We start from the raw sequence: 17,428 nt of genomic DNA, 5'->3' as shown, positions 1-17,428 counted from the left end.
CATGACAGGGGTGTCGAAACGTTGGGTCTATGAATTTTAACTTCTCGGTTACATTCATTAAACTTCAACCCAGAGTAGCATCAAAGCATGTGTGATTGTCCACTTGATTACCTCGTGAACTTTAATATATCAGAACTTTCTATTTCGAGCGATTAAATTAGTATTTGAGCTACACACTCCGCGTTAAAATTTTAGCTGTAGTGGAAGCTGATCTAAAAGTCAAAGCAAAATCTGTACTCTACAATCACAAGATGTCAACCCTATCAGCCATGTGGAAATGAATGTACTTGAGCGAATTTGGAAGATACAAAAAGAACACCTTGAGGCTGTGAGGTGCATGGTTCAAAATAGAGCATCGTTTGCCTATGTGAGTCACCACAGAAATAATGAAATCGTTGAGGACTCAGGAAATAAATCAGAAGTACCTAAAGAGATGTGCACAACCTCAAAACTCTCTCTTTCTGGCCACGCACAGTTCTCGGTCGCTTTGTAAGCATGATTTTGTAAGTGCTTTGGGTCAATCGTTTTCTCGCTAACCTCACAACTATATTGCCCTAATCGCTATGACCTGCTAAATGTACGGCGGTAAATGATAAATGTTTTAGATTCCAGCCATCATATATAAGGGATCGCCTCGTTAAGCCTTAGTTTTCCGTTTTTCTTTCAACCTTTCAGACTTCAGACGTCACCGTAGATTACATATCGAAGCACTGCCCAGAATTTTTCGATGGTGGCTGCCCATATGCCAAGCTTGCCCAAGAAAAAGAAGGCGTCTGTGGCAAATGTCCTCCTTTCAACAATGGCTGCCCTTTCAAACAATGCAAGACCGTGGGTGAGCTTCAAGACATAATGGGTTTGATGCGTGACCAGTCCAAAGGTGAAGCTCAATGGATTGAATTTTTGAAGGACGTCGTCTCTCTTAGTAAGGAAAAACAAGTAGGGTACGGAACTGACGCCCCTCCAAGCTTCTTCAAGGGTGGCTGCCCCTTTGTCAAAGACACTGCAGGAAAGGAGATTTTGAAACCTGCATACGCTGTGGTAAGTTATTTCGGTTTCATGATAAAAATATTAAATGGAAACCGTCGGTAAAAAGCTTTAATTTCTAACGAATATCTAAAGTGTGGCAATTTCTTTTCGTTTCCTTTCTTTTAAACCATTGCCGAACAATTGTCACTGTGTAGTGTTTTTCCCACTTTCAGAGCAAATCTCGAAACATGAATCATCGAGTTTCGATTCGATGTATCACCTTTTTTTGAACTGAATGATTCATTGCACCCTGTATAGAAAAACCTGTTTGATCGAAAACAACCTGTTTTGATCCGTCAATCATCCATTGTTATTTGCCTCGATTTTACTTTTAAATTGATACACGAAACCCCAGCATAGTCAGTTGAGCTAGTCAGTAACAGTGTGAACTACTAAAGCTTACGAGTCTTTGAAGTCTTTTTGCAAGAAAGTCTTTCTGCAAGAAATTTTAGAGCTCTTCATGGCTTCAACTAAGCTAGTAAGTGAATCAGTCGTGAGGTTGACTAAGGGGTTCGATTTAATATTGTCTCAAATTTTTATTAAGGAGCAAATGCTATAGCATTTGATGTTCAATCTGTGTGACACTCCCTAATTACTGTCTTTTATAATGCCGTCCATTACATGGTTTTTGTAGGATAGAAAAAAGCAGCAATTACATAGAGAATGAGCTCTTTGAACGACTAACAAAAGCGAAAAAAAAAGCGAAGTTCATGAAAGTAATGTTTTCTCATGAATGAATCAAATTTTATTTTCGAATTGTCGTGTGGAACTGACCAAGTAAGACCGTTGCTGCCAGGCTTACCAACAGTCGTTTTATGTCAACTGATAGAGTTTAAAATGAGGAAAACCTAAACGATGAGAACCTGTTCCGTTCTCTCGCAAGGCTTCAAGAAACAGTATATTGAAATGTCGCGCTTTCGAACTTTCCTTTGCATACCTTTGACTTTCCAGAATACAGGGGAATTAGCTAGAAGACAAAGGCACAGGCTTTTTATGAACCCATTGATAATCGAGAAGTTTCTTAGTCCATTTTACGTTAATTCAATTCAACATGTCCGCTATTAAGTCATTAAAGCAAACAAACAGAAGATATGCCCCTGGTTAGGTAGATGATAAAGTCGTTCAAATTGTAGCCATAGAACGTTGAAAGCCAACACTTTCTAACCGGCAAGACGAAATTCTTTATAACAATAAACAATATCTTGATGTCCCGCCAGTTTCGTCTTTCGTCTTGCTCGGTCATCCGCAAAAGGAATCATTGTCATATAATCCATCGCTCATAAAACTTAAGTCTGAAAAGGTTTTTGAGCAACTTTAAAGTACCTATGGCACGAAATTTTATTTCGCATTTTCTGGTTGATAGCTGTATTTGAAATTAGAAATAACCGACCTTAGTGCCTAGCGAGTTATCCTTGACCATTTTTTTGCGCATTGAAAGTACGATTTGGCGGCCAAAAAGTGTCCCCAATAAGCGCGCGGCCAAAGCGCGATCATGTTACATAGCTGTGACGTAGAAAACTGTGAAGACACGTCGGCAAATATGATGGAGAAAAGAGAAATCTAGAAAAAAAGACGAACGTACTGCGTGGCTGGAGCGCCAAATGATGTTAGCTTCAAGAATAATACACATATACCGGTAATAACAGCACTGTAACGAGGTAAATTTTAAAAGAAAACTATTTTATTGAATTACATGGTAGCGAATCCAAACGCCGTGTGAAAGTCGATGTGTACGAAATAATCGTTTACAACACTGATGTCAGTTATTTGCCATTGAGCGAAATGGGTCATATGGCAATGCTGCACTTAAACTAAGAAAGTTTTTCTCTATTAAAATCCCTAATTGAGATTAACTTGAAACAGATGACTATAAACTCACTCGTTTTCCGTTTGACCGGGTCGACGACGATAGCCTCTGCCTTTGCATTCTCCGAGGAAAGGAGCAACTTGCAGTGAAACTGCCAGATGACTTCTCGGCGAAAAAATCACCGTGCCTCGTGATACAGCTGATTCTTTCGTGAAAATTTAGCTTTTGGTTTGCGAAGAGAATTACTCTACAGTAACGAAACTCGAGATCACTGACCTGGGGGAACTTTCGCGGCACTTAATGCGAAGGAATAAAATATTATGGCAACAGAACCGAACACAGTGACCCATTCTGAACATAGATTTCGCCTTAGGAAACAACATACGAACGCATCAAACTAAACATTTAGTAAGGGGAGTTTTTTTTGTTCTAATCTTAACCTGAACACCGCGGACGAGAAACCATCTTCGTCACTCTTCGTCGAAATCTTCGTTTGATGCACGCGCCTCTCTTTTTCGCAGGGCTGAACCGTACCTTTAACTTCTATTTCCTCTTTACTACTTGAGTGCGATGTATCACAACTCTTAGTAGAGCTTGCTGAGGGTAGGTAGATATCACTATCGGACATTATTTCAAGAGTATTTCAACGCTGACTGATACAAAATTACAAGAAATGTGACAGATTTCTTAGTGTCAACTGAGAGTTTTCACTGTTTTCTACGTCATCACTCACTCATTCGTTACCAGTCCACGGGACCCTTCTAAGACAAAGTACGAGCACTTTAGGGCCCTAAAAACCGATTTTTAAGTGTTTTGACATTTTTCTTCTATCGGAATTGGTTTGTGCACACAATAAGCAAAATGTTTACGTGAAAAGAAATTTTCCGTGTCAAAAGCACTTAAATGTTGTGGCTATTCAAAATTCTCTCGATGTGTTCCGTAACACCTTGAAAATAAGGAATAACAGCCAAACCAGTCGCTAGTTACTTCTTATAAGGAATAATTTTAAATAGCCACAATGTCAAAGTTGCTCAAAAACCTTTTCAGACTTTAGGGCATATTTTTGCTAAGGTAAAGAATCCTGTTACGAAAGAACAACGAACTGACGCTATTTATCCTATTCCGAGCAATGACTGTGATCACGAGTATATCGGACAGACCAAACTTCGGTTTGGTACACGTTTGAAAAAGCATCAAAAAGCGGTCCTCTTTTGCGAAAAAGAAAATTCAGCTTTGTAGGAGCACACATGCCTAACTAACCATGCAATAGAGTGAAATAAGTCTAAAATTATCATCACTAATCGACGTTACCATCAGCACCTTTGTTTGGAAGCCTGGCATATCAGCTCCGCCCACGCTTCTTTAAATCGATGATGGTGGCTTCCTACCTGACGCCTATTAACACCTCGTCAGAAAAAAGGGCAGGTAAAAAGTAAGCATATAAAATGACCTCTTGTTGCAGCGATTAGATCATCCCTGATGAAGGCACTTAACAAGAGTGTCGAAACGTTGGGTCTGAGACTTCTAACTTCTCGGTTGCATTTATTAAATCTTTATACCAGAGTAGCATGTCTGATTGTCCACTTGGTTGCCTTGTCCACTTGGTTGCCTTGTGAACTTCAATATATCAAAACTTTCTATTTTCAGCGATTAAAGTAGTATTTGAGCAACACACTCTGCGTTAAAATTTTAGCTGTAGTAGAAGCTGATCGAAAAGTCAAAGCAAGAGTTTGTACTCTACATTCAAAAGATGTCAACCTAGTCAGCTTTGTGGAGATGAATATATTTGAGCGAATTTGGAAGATACAAAAAGAACACCTTGAGGCTGTGAGGTGCATGGTTCATATGTGAGGTTGACGAAATAGAACCTTGTTTACCTATGCAGTGACTTAAATGTGAGACACCACAGAAATAATAACATCGTTGAGGACTCAAGAAATAAATTAGAAGTACCTAAAGAGATGTGCACAACCTCAAAACTCTCTCTTTCTGGCCACAAACACAGTTCTCGGTCGCTTTTTAAGCACGATTTTGAGAGTCTAACAGCTGTGACCTGCTATATGTGTAGCGGCAAATAGTAAATGTTTTTAATTCCGGCCATCATAAATTAGGAATCGCCTCGTTAAGCCCTAATAAATTTTCCGTTTTCTTTCAACCTTTCAGACTTCAGACGTCACCATAAATTATATATCAAAGCACTGCCCAGCATTTTTCGGTGGTGGCTGCCCATATGCCAAGCTTGCCCAAGAGAAAAAAGGCATCTGTGCCAAATGTCCTCTTTTCAACAATGGCTGCCCTTTCAAACAATGCAAGACCGTGGGTGAGCTTCAAGACATGATGGGTCAGATGCGTGACCAGTCCAAAGGCGAAGCTCAATGGATCGAGTTTTTGAAGGACGTCGTCTTTCTTAGTAAGGAAAAACACGTAGAGCACGGAACTGTCTCCCCTCCAAGCTTCTTCAAGGGTGGCTGTCCCTTTGCAAAAGACAATGCAGGAAAGGAGATTTTGAAACCTGCATACACTGTGGTAAGTAATTTCGTTTCAGAATGAAATTGTTAAGTGGAAACCATCGATAAAGAGCTTTCTAGCGTGTAGCAAAGGTGCGGGTATTTCTTTCCATTCCTTAGTTTTTAAAGCAATGCCACACAATTGTCACTGTCTAGAGTTTTTCCCACTTTTAAAGCAAAGCTCGAAACATAAATCATTCTACAGAATCTATTACCTGAAGTAAAGAAAAATGTGATTAGCTCACGGCTGATTTATTTGAGCTGTTGTGTACTGGTTCCTGGTGAATATTCTCTTTTCTAGTTGAACTTTATTTTCACTTGAACCTGCAGTATCCATATTCTTTGACTGTTGAAGAGATCGTCAAGAACTGCCCAGTTTTTGGCAAAGGTGTGTGCCCATATAAAGCTCTTATTGATGAAATGAAAGGAATCACCGGAAACTGCCCTAGTTTCAAAGAGGGATGTCCATTCAAGAATCTGACAACCATGGGTGAGTACGTAGGCAAACTGGCCGAAATGCGAGATAAGACAGCTACTCCTAAGGTTCGAGCCGCATTCGAGAAGTTGATGAAGAGGGTTCATGAGATCTCCAAGGAAGCTGAAAAGAAAGCAGGACCCTGGCCATTCCCTCTAGATACCTGCCCAATCTTTGCCCGTGATGCGCACGGAAAGCGTATCATGCCAAAATACAATTAGGTTTCCTCAGAGTGGAAGAAGGAGGATCTGACTGAGCTAACTGGTGTTTGAGTGGTTTTTTCACAAGTGACTTTTAATTCCATTTTGGTGTCTTGTTTGAGGGTACGTTTTTAAGTCAGTCAGTTTCCTCCCGATATTTTAACTTTTATATACAGGTTGTGGTGTTGGGATCTTTATGGGTTGGGTGAGAAGCCTCGGTACATGATGAGATGATGAGATAGGTATCAAATTATCTATGAAAAGCTCCCGCTCATTCAGCCGGGCTGAACGACCCCGTTCCTTAGTGTATTGTGTATTGAACTGCCTAAAAGGTAAAAGTAAGTGATGCTACTTTGTAGTATTTGTTATATGTGTTCCTTGCTACGAGATGTCTCGGTGTTGGGCTTTTTTTGAAGAGCTTTTTTTTTTACTTATTTGGCAATAAACAACTCCCCTCCCTGTTTTCAAAGTGTTTATCCTTTAACGAGACTAACGTAGGGATTTCCAGGTCATTCTTTGGTCATAATTGCATCTGATCTTGTCGTCAAGCGCAGCTTCAACACTGTAACAGTATTCAACCTTTTATCTAGGAATATAATAACAATAAAGCTCTTCTCTTTGGGGTTTTAAAATGATTGTCACTTTTAGTTTGTTGTGATTTAACCTCGACAACTTATTTCTGCATGGGTTTTTAAGGGAAAATTAACATGAAATTATATCCATATGTTTTTATGTGAGGGAAGCCACTCACTATCTCAGTTGCAATTAGGTTCGCATATATTATTGAATTGTGTCCTTTATCTAAAGATTACTGTCAACGAAATAGGGTCCCTTTCGGAAAAATCTTCCCACGTGCGCTACTTTTAAAGAAACCTTTAAAAGAGCTATGGCTCTCCAACACCGCCAAAGTTCAATTGATCAATTTCTATTCAAGCATACAAACATTAACTTATACCTTGCAATATTAATTGTAAACTTTCAACTTGTGATTCAAACATTTATATAAGCCTTTTGAAATCCAATTAGAACATTTAACCATGTGCTCGAAACACACAAATAGTCTGCTAAAACTTTCAATTAATCAGGTTTAACCACAGGTAGCCCAAGTTCTAGCTTTGAGATGATCATCTTACGAAATAGCAGTCATGGCGAAATTATAAGAGTTTCTATGGGAATATTTACGATCGCTCTAAGGAATTAAAAAATACGTCAAATTCTCACAAAAAATACTTCAGCTTACTTCCATAGTACGTTGCTTGTTATATGACCGCTTTCTACGTTGAAGGGAACTCATTTTAGCGAATTATCTATTTCGAGGTTCCCTACGTACATTAGGGACCTTTAGCAGTTAGGACGGCAACGCCCAGGAAGTCGTCGATTTAAAAATGACTATATATTTATAGTCGGAATTTCTCGAATGACAGGATGTGTTCACCATTTCTTACGGCGCCGCGAGTTAAACTCAGCATAACGTATGAGAGCGGCGTTGAGTCCCAAACAGAAACTTAAAGGATTTGCCGTCGGGGTTTCCTTTCGCGGATCACACAAATTTTGATGATTTCACGTTGTTATTTTGCAGAGGACGGCTAGGAAATGTACACAGTTTTAAAACGCTCGTGCTGAGCTATTGTTCTACTCATGAACTCTTTTGTTTTCTCACGTCTTCGTTGCCGTCGCCGTCGTGCTTTGCTTAAAGTCCCTATTATGTACGTGAAAAACCTCGAACAGAATAAAAAAAGGCGGGTCGACTTAAGCCATCTTTGAAGAGCCGCAGTAGGATCTAGTCTGAGTAAAGACTGCCTACTCCTTTCTCTTTGCAAAGTGAGACCTTGACCTTGAGACCTTTAAGCATTGTTATGCCCACACCAGGATATTGTCCTTGAATTTTACGGACAACCTCATCAGGGGAATCATCACGGATATCACTGTATGTACTTGCGAATAAGCCACGTGTGCCCAAATGGGTGTATTCTAATTCGTTCTTTGCCATTCAATACACGCAAATGCGTGTACTCATTCACACGAATGCGATCGCTCGGGGAATTTGCATTTCACTCGAATTAATGGTTTTATATGCGTTCCTGCGATGAAAGTGGTGCAAAGTTGATCATTCAAATAATTCTAGCTAGAAAAAGCGCTCTTCGTTTTAATTAGTACAGGTGGATTTCGTTCATGCAACATGTCTGAAAACTTAAGAATTAGCTTTGAAGTTCATTATGAAACACTATTTTTTAATAAAGAATTCCGTGCAAGGAGTCGGAGGGCCATTTGACAAAGACCGTTCTTCTAAAATCCACTTTTCTTGAGTAATGAGATGAATAAACCATTAACCGACTGGAGAAAAAGCCAGAAGTAATAGATAAAGCAAACTCATAGTATAAGTCATTAAAATTCTCAAAATAAATCACATCAATAGCATCACGTTTACGGGAAGAAACCACTAGGTACTGCTTCAATAGATATGTTCTCTCTTTTCGTAAGCGTCAATGCAGTTAGTATTATGAGAGTGAGTCTGCCAGTTGAGGTCTCTGATATTCTGTTTTCATAGAGACGCCGCGGGTATGTATAGGATGTTTTTCTTCCCTAAGCCGAAACTGCCGAGGAGGTATTATATAGAATTTCCTGCGTTTAGGACTGCAAGTATGAATTCGGTGTATTGGGGGAAAAATCTCGATTTGATCAAAGTAGGCGCGCAATCTGGAACCAGTTCATTTTCTCAATAGGCGCGCAAGATGTTGCTGGGTAATCTTGGCGACACAAGGTCATTTTCACTTGTTCACAACCTGGAACAATACCTGGAGCACAAACGCTTCGGATACTTAGAGCTCGTTGCTTTATTCCAAGGTGAGTTTTTTGCGTCGTATTGAATATATTGTACCACATTGATTTTTCTTATTGTTTTAATTCAAAAGTTATTCGGCTGTATTGGATTGTTTCCAAGAAAGCGGTACAAAACTCTATCCATCTATCTCTATTTATATCATTTGCAAACTGAATTTATCATCAGCGTCGTTATGATCATCATCTTCATCATCCTCATTTTCAACATCGTCATCGAGTGAAAGACAAAACCATAGTGCGGATCATGCGGACAATGCGAGCTCTTTCTCTTCAACAGTTGAGGTCTGGTTTTTATGAACACACCCATGGGGAAACACAAGCTCAGTGGAGAGTCTCCTGACGATTATAGAAAACTACAAAGTGAAGAGCGTCATAGGCCATGCAAGGCGTAAATCTGTTGAGTGCGCCACGCTTAGCGAAATGCAACAAGGACTCTCGACATGTTCTTCTGATCTCCCCTTTTATCTATCTATTACAATCACCCTTACACAAAATTAATTTCGCTCTTCTCTTTTACCACTCCGACTCTAAATCATTTAGATCAAAGTCTAATCTAACACTCTCTTTGATTCTCTCCGACTACTTACCCTCAAGGACACACTTTTTTCTTCCATAGGCAATAGTAGGCATGCTGGCCAACTGACCTTTAAAGATTAAAAAATTGTTATCAGAACACTTACCCATGGCCAAGCACTATTACAAGAATCTCACAAATGAACAACATACTTTATAGTACTGTTGTTTCATGATGAGTACGATATCAAGGATTCCCCTATGTATTGTCTGCCTGTGGTAGATAGTAGCGGAAAATTTTTCCAAGAAATAGCAGGGAGATAACCGTCTATTGACCTCTTTTGAGACATTTTTGCATCATAACTATTAACTAAACGGAAGTTGCGTGATAGGACACTAACGCATTCACGTTTAGGTTAAAAGTGAAATAAGAGACGCGATGGTGAATGTCGACGATAAACAATAAAACAACTATTTGACGACTGAGAGAAGAGTGCACCCCATAAGCTCGGTAAATTTGTGGTGCCGTGACCAGGATCAGGGTTATTGTGGAGACAACAACGTAGGAATTTAGAAGATTTGAACTGACCGCGCGGCCGTAGCGGTGGAAAACAATATTTAGCGATCATGGAAGAGGGAGAACAAGTAGCAGATGCTATGGAGCGTTCACAGAGAAACATTGACAAAAAGATCACAAAGCTGGAATACTACACGGAGCCAGTTGACGAGCTAATTGAAAGTAACGACTATTTGGAGATGGAAATTGCCGTAAAACCAGGGAAGCAGATCGGCGATAAAATTACGGTCTTGTTCCACAGTTGGAAGGCATTAAGTTGGACTCTGGAGTTTCGCCTCGAGAAGTTCGGTAATGGAAGAAGGACAAGAAGAACATCTTCGCTCGTTTTATACAGGAAAGGGACAGAATTTCCGAAGTGCTTTCGGCGAAACAAAGACAAAAGAAGGACGAAATCGAGAGGAAGAATGGAAGGCTCACCGGGGGTGGGAGGAGCGCGTGACACGAGAAAGACAACAATAAGAGAAGGCATTCTGGGAGGAGGAGTTTCAAACTGAGTTGCGCGTAGCGGAACAGAAGTTGGAGATTGAAGTGGCAGCAAAAGGCGCGCAGGCAAAAACTCCCTAAGTTAAAGACTACGCCTTTTGAGGGAAATCATCAGACTCGGTTCAATTCGAGAATTTGTTCGTCACGCAAGTTCACACTCGACCGATCTCAGACGAAGAGGAATTTGGCTGTTTGTTAGAGATGTTCGTTCCGAAGGTAAGAGAACAAATCTCCAACCTTAAGCCCGGGGTCCTGTGGGGTATAAGACAGCATGGGAAAGATTGCAAGGAGAACACCCATATGGACGAAATAGTAAATTTGACTCCAATGAAAGGGAACAGTTACGTAAAAGTGTGAGAATTCTATGAACAGTTAAGCAAAAAGTTTGACGCTTTGCATACCTTGGAAGAGGCTGACATGTTAAAAGGATTCGTAATGACGATGTTGAAGAAACTACCTCAAGTCAAACCCGACCTTGTGAGAGTTGACGATAAATGGTAGGAATAGGGCATGAAAGAATTGATTGAAAGTCAAAAGCAAAAATGGCTCAAAAGAAACAAGACGGACGACGCTCCTCCCGCTGACAGGGGGAACACACGGACAAGAGAAAGGCACTGGTATTCAAAAGGAAAGAGGGAGAACGTGCGTGAACCTAGAGCTCCTTCTTGTCTTTTCTGTCGAGGCGGGCACTGCGGGGAATCCTGCAATGTTTACAACACCTCAGAGAAAAGGTGCGGGCATGAGGGTCATGGGGCAAACCACTGTCGAAGTCGCCCATGTTTCAAGTGCAAGTTGGGATACCACACAAGCCTTTAGGACAAACCATCAGTAAATGGACCGACACAGGTTAATTAAGCCCTGGGTCAAAAATGATTTTCGCCTCCAGTGCCCCCCAGCAAGGTTCGCGGAATTCGCGTGGACTGCGCGAGTAACCATAGTTACTTGGAATCAAGATCGCGTAGTTCGTGAACGGAATCCGCCATTTTGAAGTGTCGGCTTTGCATTGGTTTTTCCCATCTTCGCTGGTGAATTCGACAATCTAGAGGAAGACATCAAAAGAAGGTAATAACATTTTCTTTGCTATCTTCATTTCCTCAAAAAATGGCATGATATCGGTATCTTAAAGCCAAAGAGAACCCTTTTGAACCTACGAAGACTTCTAAACACCGCTCTCAACATGTTCATTGACTTCACTGCAAATACAATGCAACATAAATTTATAATATAGCGCTCATTTCTAGAGCTCAATAGCGTTTTACAATGTTTGTAACTTTTGCATAGAAAAAAGTACTATGTTTTGTAACAAATACATAGAAAAAAGTTTCATTGTGGATATACGATTCAATTTTGAAATTAAATTTAGCTTGATAAATCCTCTATCACATCATGATGTGTAAACTTATGGTGTTTATCAAACTTTAGGCTTTTGAATGCTTTGGAAACAATTTCTCCAAGAAGTAGATGAATTTACGGACAAACGTAATCCCCCAAAGCAGTTGTTAGGTAAGTTTAATTGCTGACATGTAAGATGCAGATTGTCTTGTCATAAATTGTCCCTTGAAAAATAAGAGGAAAAAAGCTGTACTAATGTGTGTTAGTTTATTCCGAGGTCCATTACTGAATTGCTATAAATATATAATAATAATAATTTTAATTAATCACACAGAAAACCAGCCAGCCCTTGCAGATTCCAAAGGGAATCTACTTGATTAAAACCAGTTTTATTTACTGTTATCCCTATTTGTTTTCTTGAAGAGGTCCTTCCAGTTATTCCACACAACTAATTTATTACAAGCATGTTAATGGTGTTATTTATGAGGCATTTTTTTGGTTTTTAAATCATGTTATATCAGTTTTAATTATAGTCAACAGTTTGGTTTTTAAGTTTTGACCGGTAATAATTGCAACAATCATTGTCAATGATGGACTTGTAATTGATATATGTGTCTATTTGAATGTAAATATTCTACCCACTACACCAGTGGAGTATCTTTTAATTCAAATGCATCACAAAAGTTCTGATACATGCATATGATTCTGACCATAGCCTTCTCTCTTTGTTGATAAGACATGATTAATTACCAGTGCTTACTGTTGCCCCAAGTGGGGCACTGTTTTTTTTTTGTGATAAGAGCAAACACAAACTGGTATAAGATGTGTCATCTTCTCAGCCCTACTCATAAAAGATGTGCCATCTTAAGAGCAGGATAGGTTGCCCTTGTTACAAAGTCAGAAAGGAAAACTTTAAAATTGTATTTCTTGCTTTTTTTGTTGCTCTTCCAAGTCAATATTCTTGTTAGAAGGCTATGGTGGCCTAACTGGTTAAAACTCTGGTTTATAATTTTAAGTTTGATCTGCCAGTTGCTTGCCTAAATTCAATTTCATAGATCAATAATTGGCAGGAATTGGGAAATAAATCGGTACATGTATGTTATCTAGCAGCGATGTAAAATTATAGACATGAGTATGACCTATGAAGTAATTTGTACCTGATGGACCCTAGAGCACCTTATCTGTGCATTATTAAAAATGTCCCTCTAACATTCATTCACAATTCGTAAAGCAGAAGTACAAAATTAGTTTAGACCAAGAGCACACATAAACTTGCTAAAGACATGCACATACATAATTTGTAATTTTAACCTTGCAAAGCCCAATAAAAAGACTCCTGCCATGACATGGCTAGGGTCACTTTACCTGATTAGAGTGTTAATTATTACTTTCTTAAGCAGAGGTTTCATTAAGATTTTGAGGTGATGGGAAATGTACAAGGAAGCAGGCAAAATATGTTTTGATTCTGATTTATGTCAGTCACAACATGCAGGAAAAATTATGTTCCCAGCCAGTCAATTTGCCCAGTGTCAGGCCCGTGAAACCCCTGCTTAAGCTTATAGCATTCAGTGAGATATTATGAAAGCCAGTGTTGCCATAATGCCTGTTGTTGTTGGTCTTCTTACAGGGCTGGCATCCAAACATTCTTGAGCCATGGAAACCAAAAGTGGAATGTTTTGCTTAACACCTACTTTGAACAGAATTTTACCAAGGGAAAAAATATCACTGGCTTCATTAATTCTTTGCAGGAGGAAAGGAGCTGTCACATGCTTTTCCAAAATCGATGATGTAGCCATGTTTGTTACTCACAAGAAAGTTATTAGCCTTCAAATCACAGTGAAGAAAGCCTTGTGTGTGAATATGTGAAAGGGCTTCTGTCAAATCATGTGAAATAATTAACCAGTCATTTGTTATGAGTGAGCTTTGCACATTCTGTATTGTTGCACTGTTTTTCTGACAAGACAATAGTTTGCTTATTGTTACAGATGTATTGTCTTCCCCTTTAAACTCCATTATTAAGGAAATGGGCTGCTTTTGAAGCTGCACACCTATTATGGTTGGGATATTTTTATGTGCGAGTGCCTGCATAATGTGAGCCTCCTTCATTATCTCTGTGGTGTCCTGCATCAGAGACTGTTTTTCCACAATCTTTATATCAAATCGTGTGTACTGTCTCAGAAGGCATCGACCATAGGATCCTTCTCCCAGTATTATATTCTCTCCATTGGTTGGAAGAAGTTCAGTATGATTAATTAAGTTTACAGTGGATTATTTGGTACTTGCATTCCTTTTAAAAAACTGGAAAATGAAGGCAAATATATTATAGAGAGTGTGCTTAAATAAATGCTAGATTGCAACACAAGTAAAGGTGAAGATTGTTGATCTCATTGTTTGGCATGCAAATTACTGCAAAGTAGAAACATTACTCCTCCTCCAGATGGACTAGACATTAGCATTGGATTTTATTTTTTACTTGGTGTGCTCTCCCTCGACGCTGCCGTTTTTTCTCAATTACGTCTTTCTTTTTTTGGAGCTGAAGTTCCTTCACTTTTGTTTGAGCTTCAGCAAAGCTTATTTTAAATATTTTCTCAAAGTGGCCATTCACTTTTGAATAAATGTGTTTTACAGCAGTTTTAATGACTTTTTGCCTTGGTTTCACTTTACTTTGTGTCTTCACCCCACTTTCAATAAGGGCCTCTTTTAAAAGTTTTCGGGTTTTGAAAGTTTCTCCACTAGGGAAAAAAATAAGGGATGGCATAATAGTGCACTTGACAACCTCCACAATTTGACAGTGTGTGCTGTTTCTTCTGCGCTGTATTAAGAGCTTTCCAGTTTATCATTGAAAACGTGTCTTGGTACTGGGCCCAGGCTTTTGAGTTCATCTTTCGGAAAGAGCTGTAAATTGCTTTGGATTTCTTGACGTAGGTGGAACGTTCGACCGCAAAGACTTCCTGACTGTCACCCTCGAACGCTGCAAGATGGTTCTTCCACTTTTCACTAAGGTTAGTTTCAACCGAAGCACTTCCAACCTTACGAAAGCTCTCCTTTACAGCAACTCTTGCAAATCCACAATTAAAAATGACAGACATTTTCGTTTCACACGAATACACTTAGCTCGTTATCGAGTAGAAGAGTTGAAGAGTTTCAAGGAATCAGTGCGATAACTTTCAAGTTTTGCGCCAAAATTAATTCAGTCTCGTTGTATGATACTAATTGGGATAAAATTACAAACGTTCTTTATTCTTACCGCCCAAATTTGCAATTGTGTTTTATTAGAACTGTCAAAGGCGATCTAACCCTGGATTTACAGAGATGCAATCGACCTCAGAAAACGAGAAAAAGAAATAAATATCATCAAAAGTGTACAAAGTTTGCCTGTATTACTTCTGAGATTGCTCCAATTAGTATTTGGTAGTCTATCAGCCGTTAAATTATTGCTTCTGAACACTCGCGTGACTCGCGTGTCAAAATGGCGGACACTAAGTTGAATTACGTGACTGCGAGTTTTCAAAATTCCCACCTCTTAAACAGTTTTAATTTGTCTTTTTTCCAAATAAATAGGAACCTGTGGGATTACTTTCGTTGATAGCGGTTGGAACCAGGTAAAGGCTAAGATGTTTTCGGGCGAAAACCATGATAGAGGAAGCAGCTTCGCAGAGACAAAACTTGATTTAATCTGCCTAGCACATCTCTCTTTTTTTTGGCAGCCATTCCAAGTGGGAAAACAATGAGAAACGTCTCAGATATTCATAGCGATAACTGCATTTTGATTTGCCTTGTGTTTAGTGGTGGGAAGAAGAAGAAGAAAGCAACCGACGAATTTGGCGCCTAAATTAACTGTTTTTGGCTGTTGAGAGTATCATATTACGCTGCCACAATTCAGTCCGAGAGAGATGGCAGTGATACACATTTCTGCCAAGTATGAGAAAAATCTCTCGCAAAATAGCTAAGTTATTCTAAATTTTGTGAAAATATGGGTTAAAGACAGGGTGACCCAGGCCTTAATTAACCTGAGGAGTTACAGCATGGTGTTCTCCTCATACACCCCTGACTCTGAAGAAAAATCCTTGCCTGCCATCATTCTGCTGAGGGTTCAAGACGTAACATTATGGGCATATCTGGACATAGGCTCTGATAGGAGTTTTTATATCCAAAGACGCAATTAAGAAGTTGACTCTGAAGCCTTCACGCCATGAAACGCGCCAAATCGTTGCCTTAAACGACGTTCGAAAACATTTCATGCCCATATTCAAAGTTAGACTTCATTCCCTGGACGACACGACAAGTGAGAAGATAGAAATCACTGCGAGTGAGCTGGCGGATTTCACAACCGTAAGGAGGCCGATTATTGGGGAGTTGAAATCAAGGTACGAACACGCCCGAGACAAGCTATTCAAACGAAGAATTAAGAGTACTCAATACACGTGATACTGGGTGATCACAACTACTGCAAGATATGAACCATGCAAACATTCAAGGGACGCTCGGAAGATCCCATCGTGGAAGGAACGACTTTCGGATGGGTAGTACATGGTGGAGCAGAGTACGCTGACAAAAAGTGTATGTTTATCAGTATATACCGACTGCAAGAAATTACGCCGTTAGTTACTGGCGTAAAATCTTACATATATTCATCACCGACTGCAAGAAATTACGCCGTAAGTTACTATCTTTAAAAATGACTCCGTCTTCAACACTTTTGTCGTTAATGTACGTATGAAGTTTTAAGCCTAGTAAAGGCGTAAATCGCTATCCCTTGTCAGCTTTTGTGCGGCCAATTTTCCGGATTAAATCTTTTGGTCACCCGAAGTATTTGTTCTACACTAGAGGAGGGGTACAGGGGGGCGAGCGCCCGGAAAAACAGGGGACTGGAGACAGCAGAAAGCTTATTCTCGTGGCGGCACTAAGAAATGAGTTCTGTTCTTTTGTTTAATAAAGACGGTTTCTTAGCTCTAACTAAATAAAGTTTTTCTGTGAGGCACAAGTGGCACCGTTTGCTTTTGTTGCTGTAGTGCCGCCACGAGAATAAGTTTTACTCAGCAAATTTCACAAGCCGCCAACAATAGCTCTATAGAATCTTTATTTCACACGTAGATCAGATCATCACACTAGTAAATTAATTAGCTACTCATCTAATTTGTATATAAGGAGGTATGTTCTTCATTGAATAAAGTTCTGTCTGACGAGCGCTTAGGCGTGAAACTTAGAGTAACAGAGAATCAATGCGTCCTCTTTGATTCTTTCACTTATATATATATATATATATATATATATATATATATATGCATGCTCACTAGTTTTTCTAGTTTGAGCACTCTGACATGGCTTAGATGATCTCACATGTGTGAGATCACTTGGGGTGGCTGTAAAACGGAAAAATCAAAACACAGACTTCCTATATATATATATATATATATATATATATAAACAGTTATTTTTTTTGTACACAGCAGAAACTGATGGTGAAGAACAGTTTTGAGTGTATTTAATTTTCTTTTGCCTGAAAGGATTTAACATATTACATTAATAAATCAGTTGCCACAGTCAAGGAAAAATCAGAAAAAAAACATATTTCTTCAAGGTCAGAGATGACTGTGTCAACGAATTGCATGTCATGTCATAGAAATTCAAGATTCTATTAGGAAGTCTATTAAAAGTCGAGACATT

The 17,428-nt window shown here is 39.3% G+C and overlaps 1 protein-coding gene and 1 long non-coding RNA gene across 2 annotated transcripts; both read left to right on the top strand.

Moving 5' to 3' along the window:
- The first annotated feature begins 277 nt into the window (after positions 1–277).
- On the top strand, positions 278–6,051 carry LOC131781058 (uncharacterized). The gene is made up of 4 exons (XM_059097700.2): positions 278–367; positions 676–1,038; positions 4,997–5,359; positions 5,671–6,051. The coding sequence occupies exons 1-4, from the start codon at positions 278–280 to the stop codon at positions 6,034–6,036; spliced, it is 1,182 nt and encodes a 393-aa protein (XP_058953683.1). The 3' UTR covers positions 6,037–6,051.
- Positions 6,052–11,377: 5,326 nt separating this feature from the next.
- On the top strand, positions 11,378–14,386 carry LOC131781069 (uncharacterized). Its single transcript, XR_009339923.2, has 3 exons — positions 11,378–11,491; positions 11,852–11,932; positions 13,389–14,386. It is a non-coding gene; the product is annotated as an uncharacterized lncRNA (long non-coding RNA).
- The last annotated feature ends 3,042 nt before the right edge of the window (positions 14,387–17,428 follow it).

This window comes from Pocillopora verrucosa, chromosome 10, assembly GCF_036669915.1.
Source record: "Pocillopora verrucosa isolate sample1 chromosome 10, ASM3666991v2, whole genome shotgun sequence".
Taxonomy (NCBI): domain Eukaryota; kingdom Metazoa; phylum Cnidaria; class Anthozoa; order Scleractinia; family Pocilloporidae; genus Pocillopora; species Pocillopora verrucosa.
Note: the sequence above shows the minus strand (reverse complement) of the source record. Positions and strands in the feature narration are given on the sequence as shown.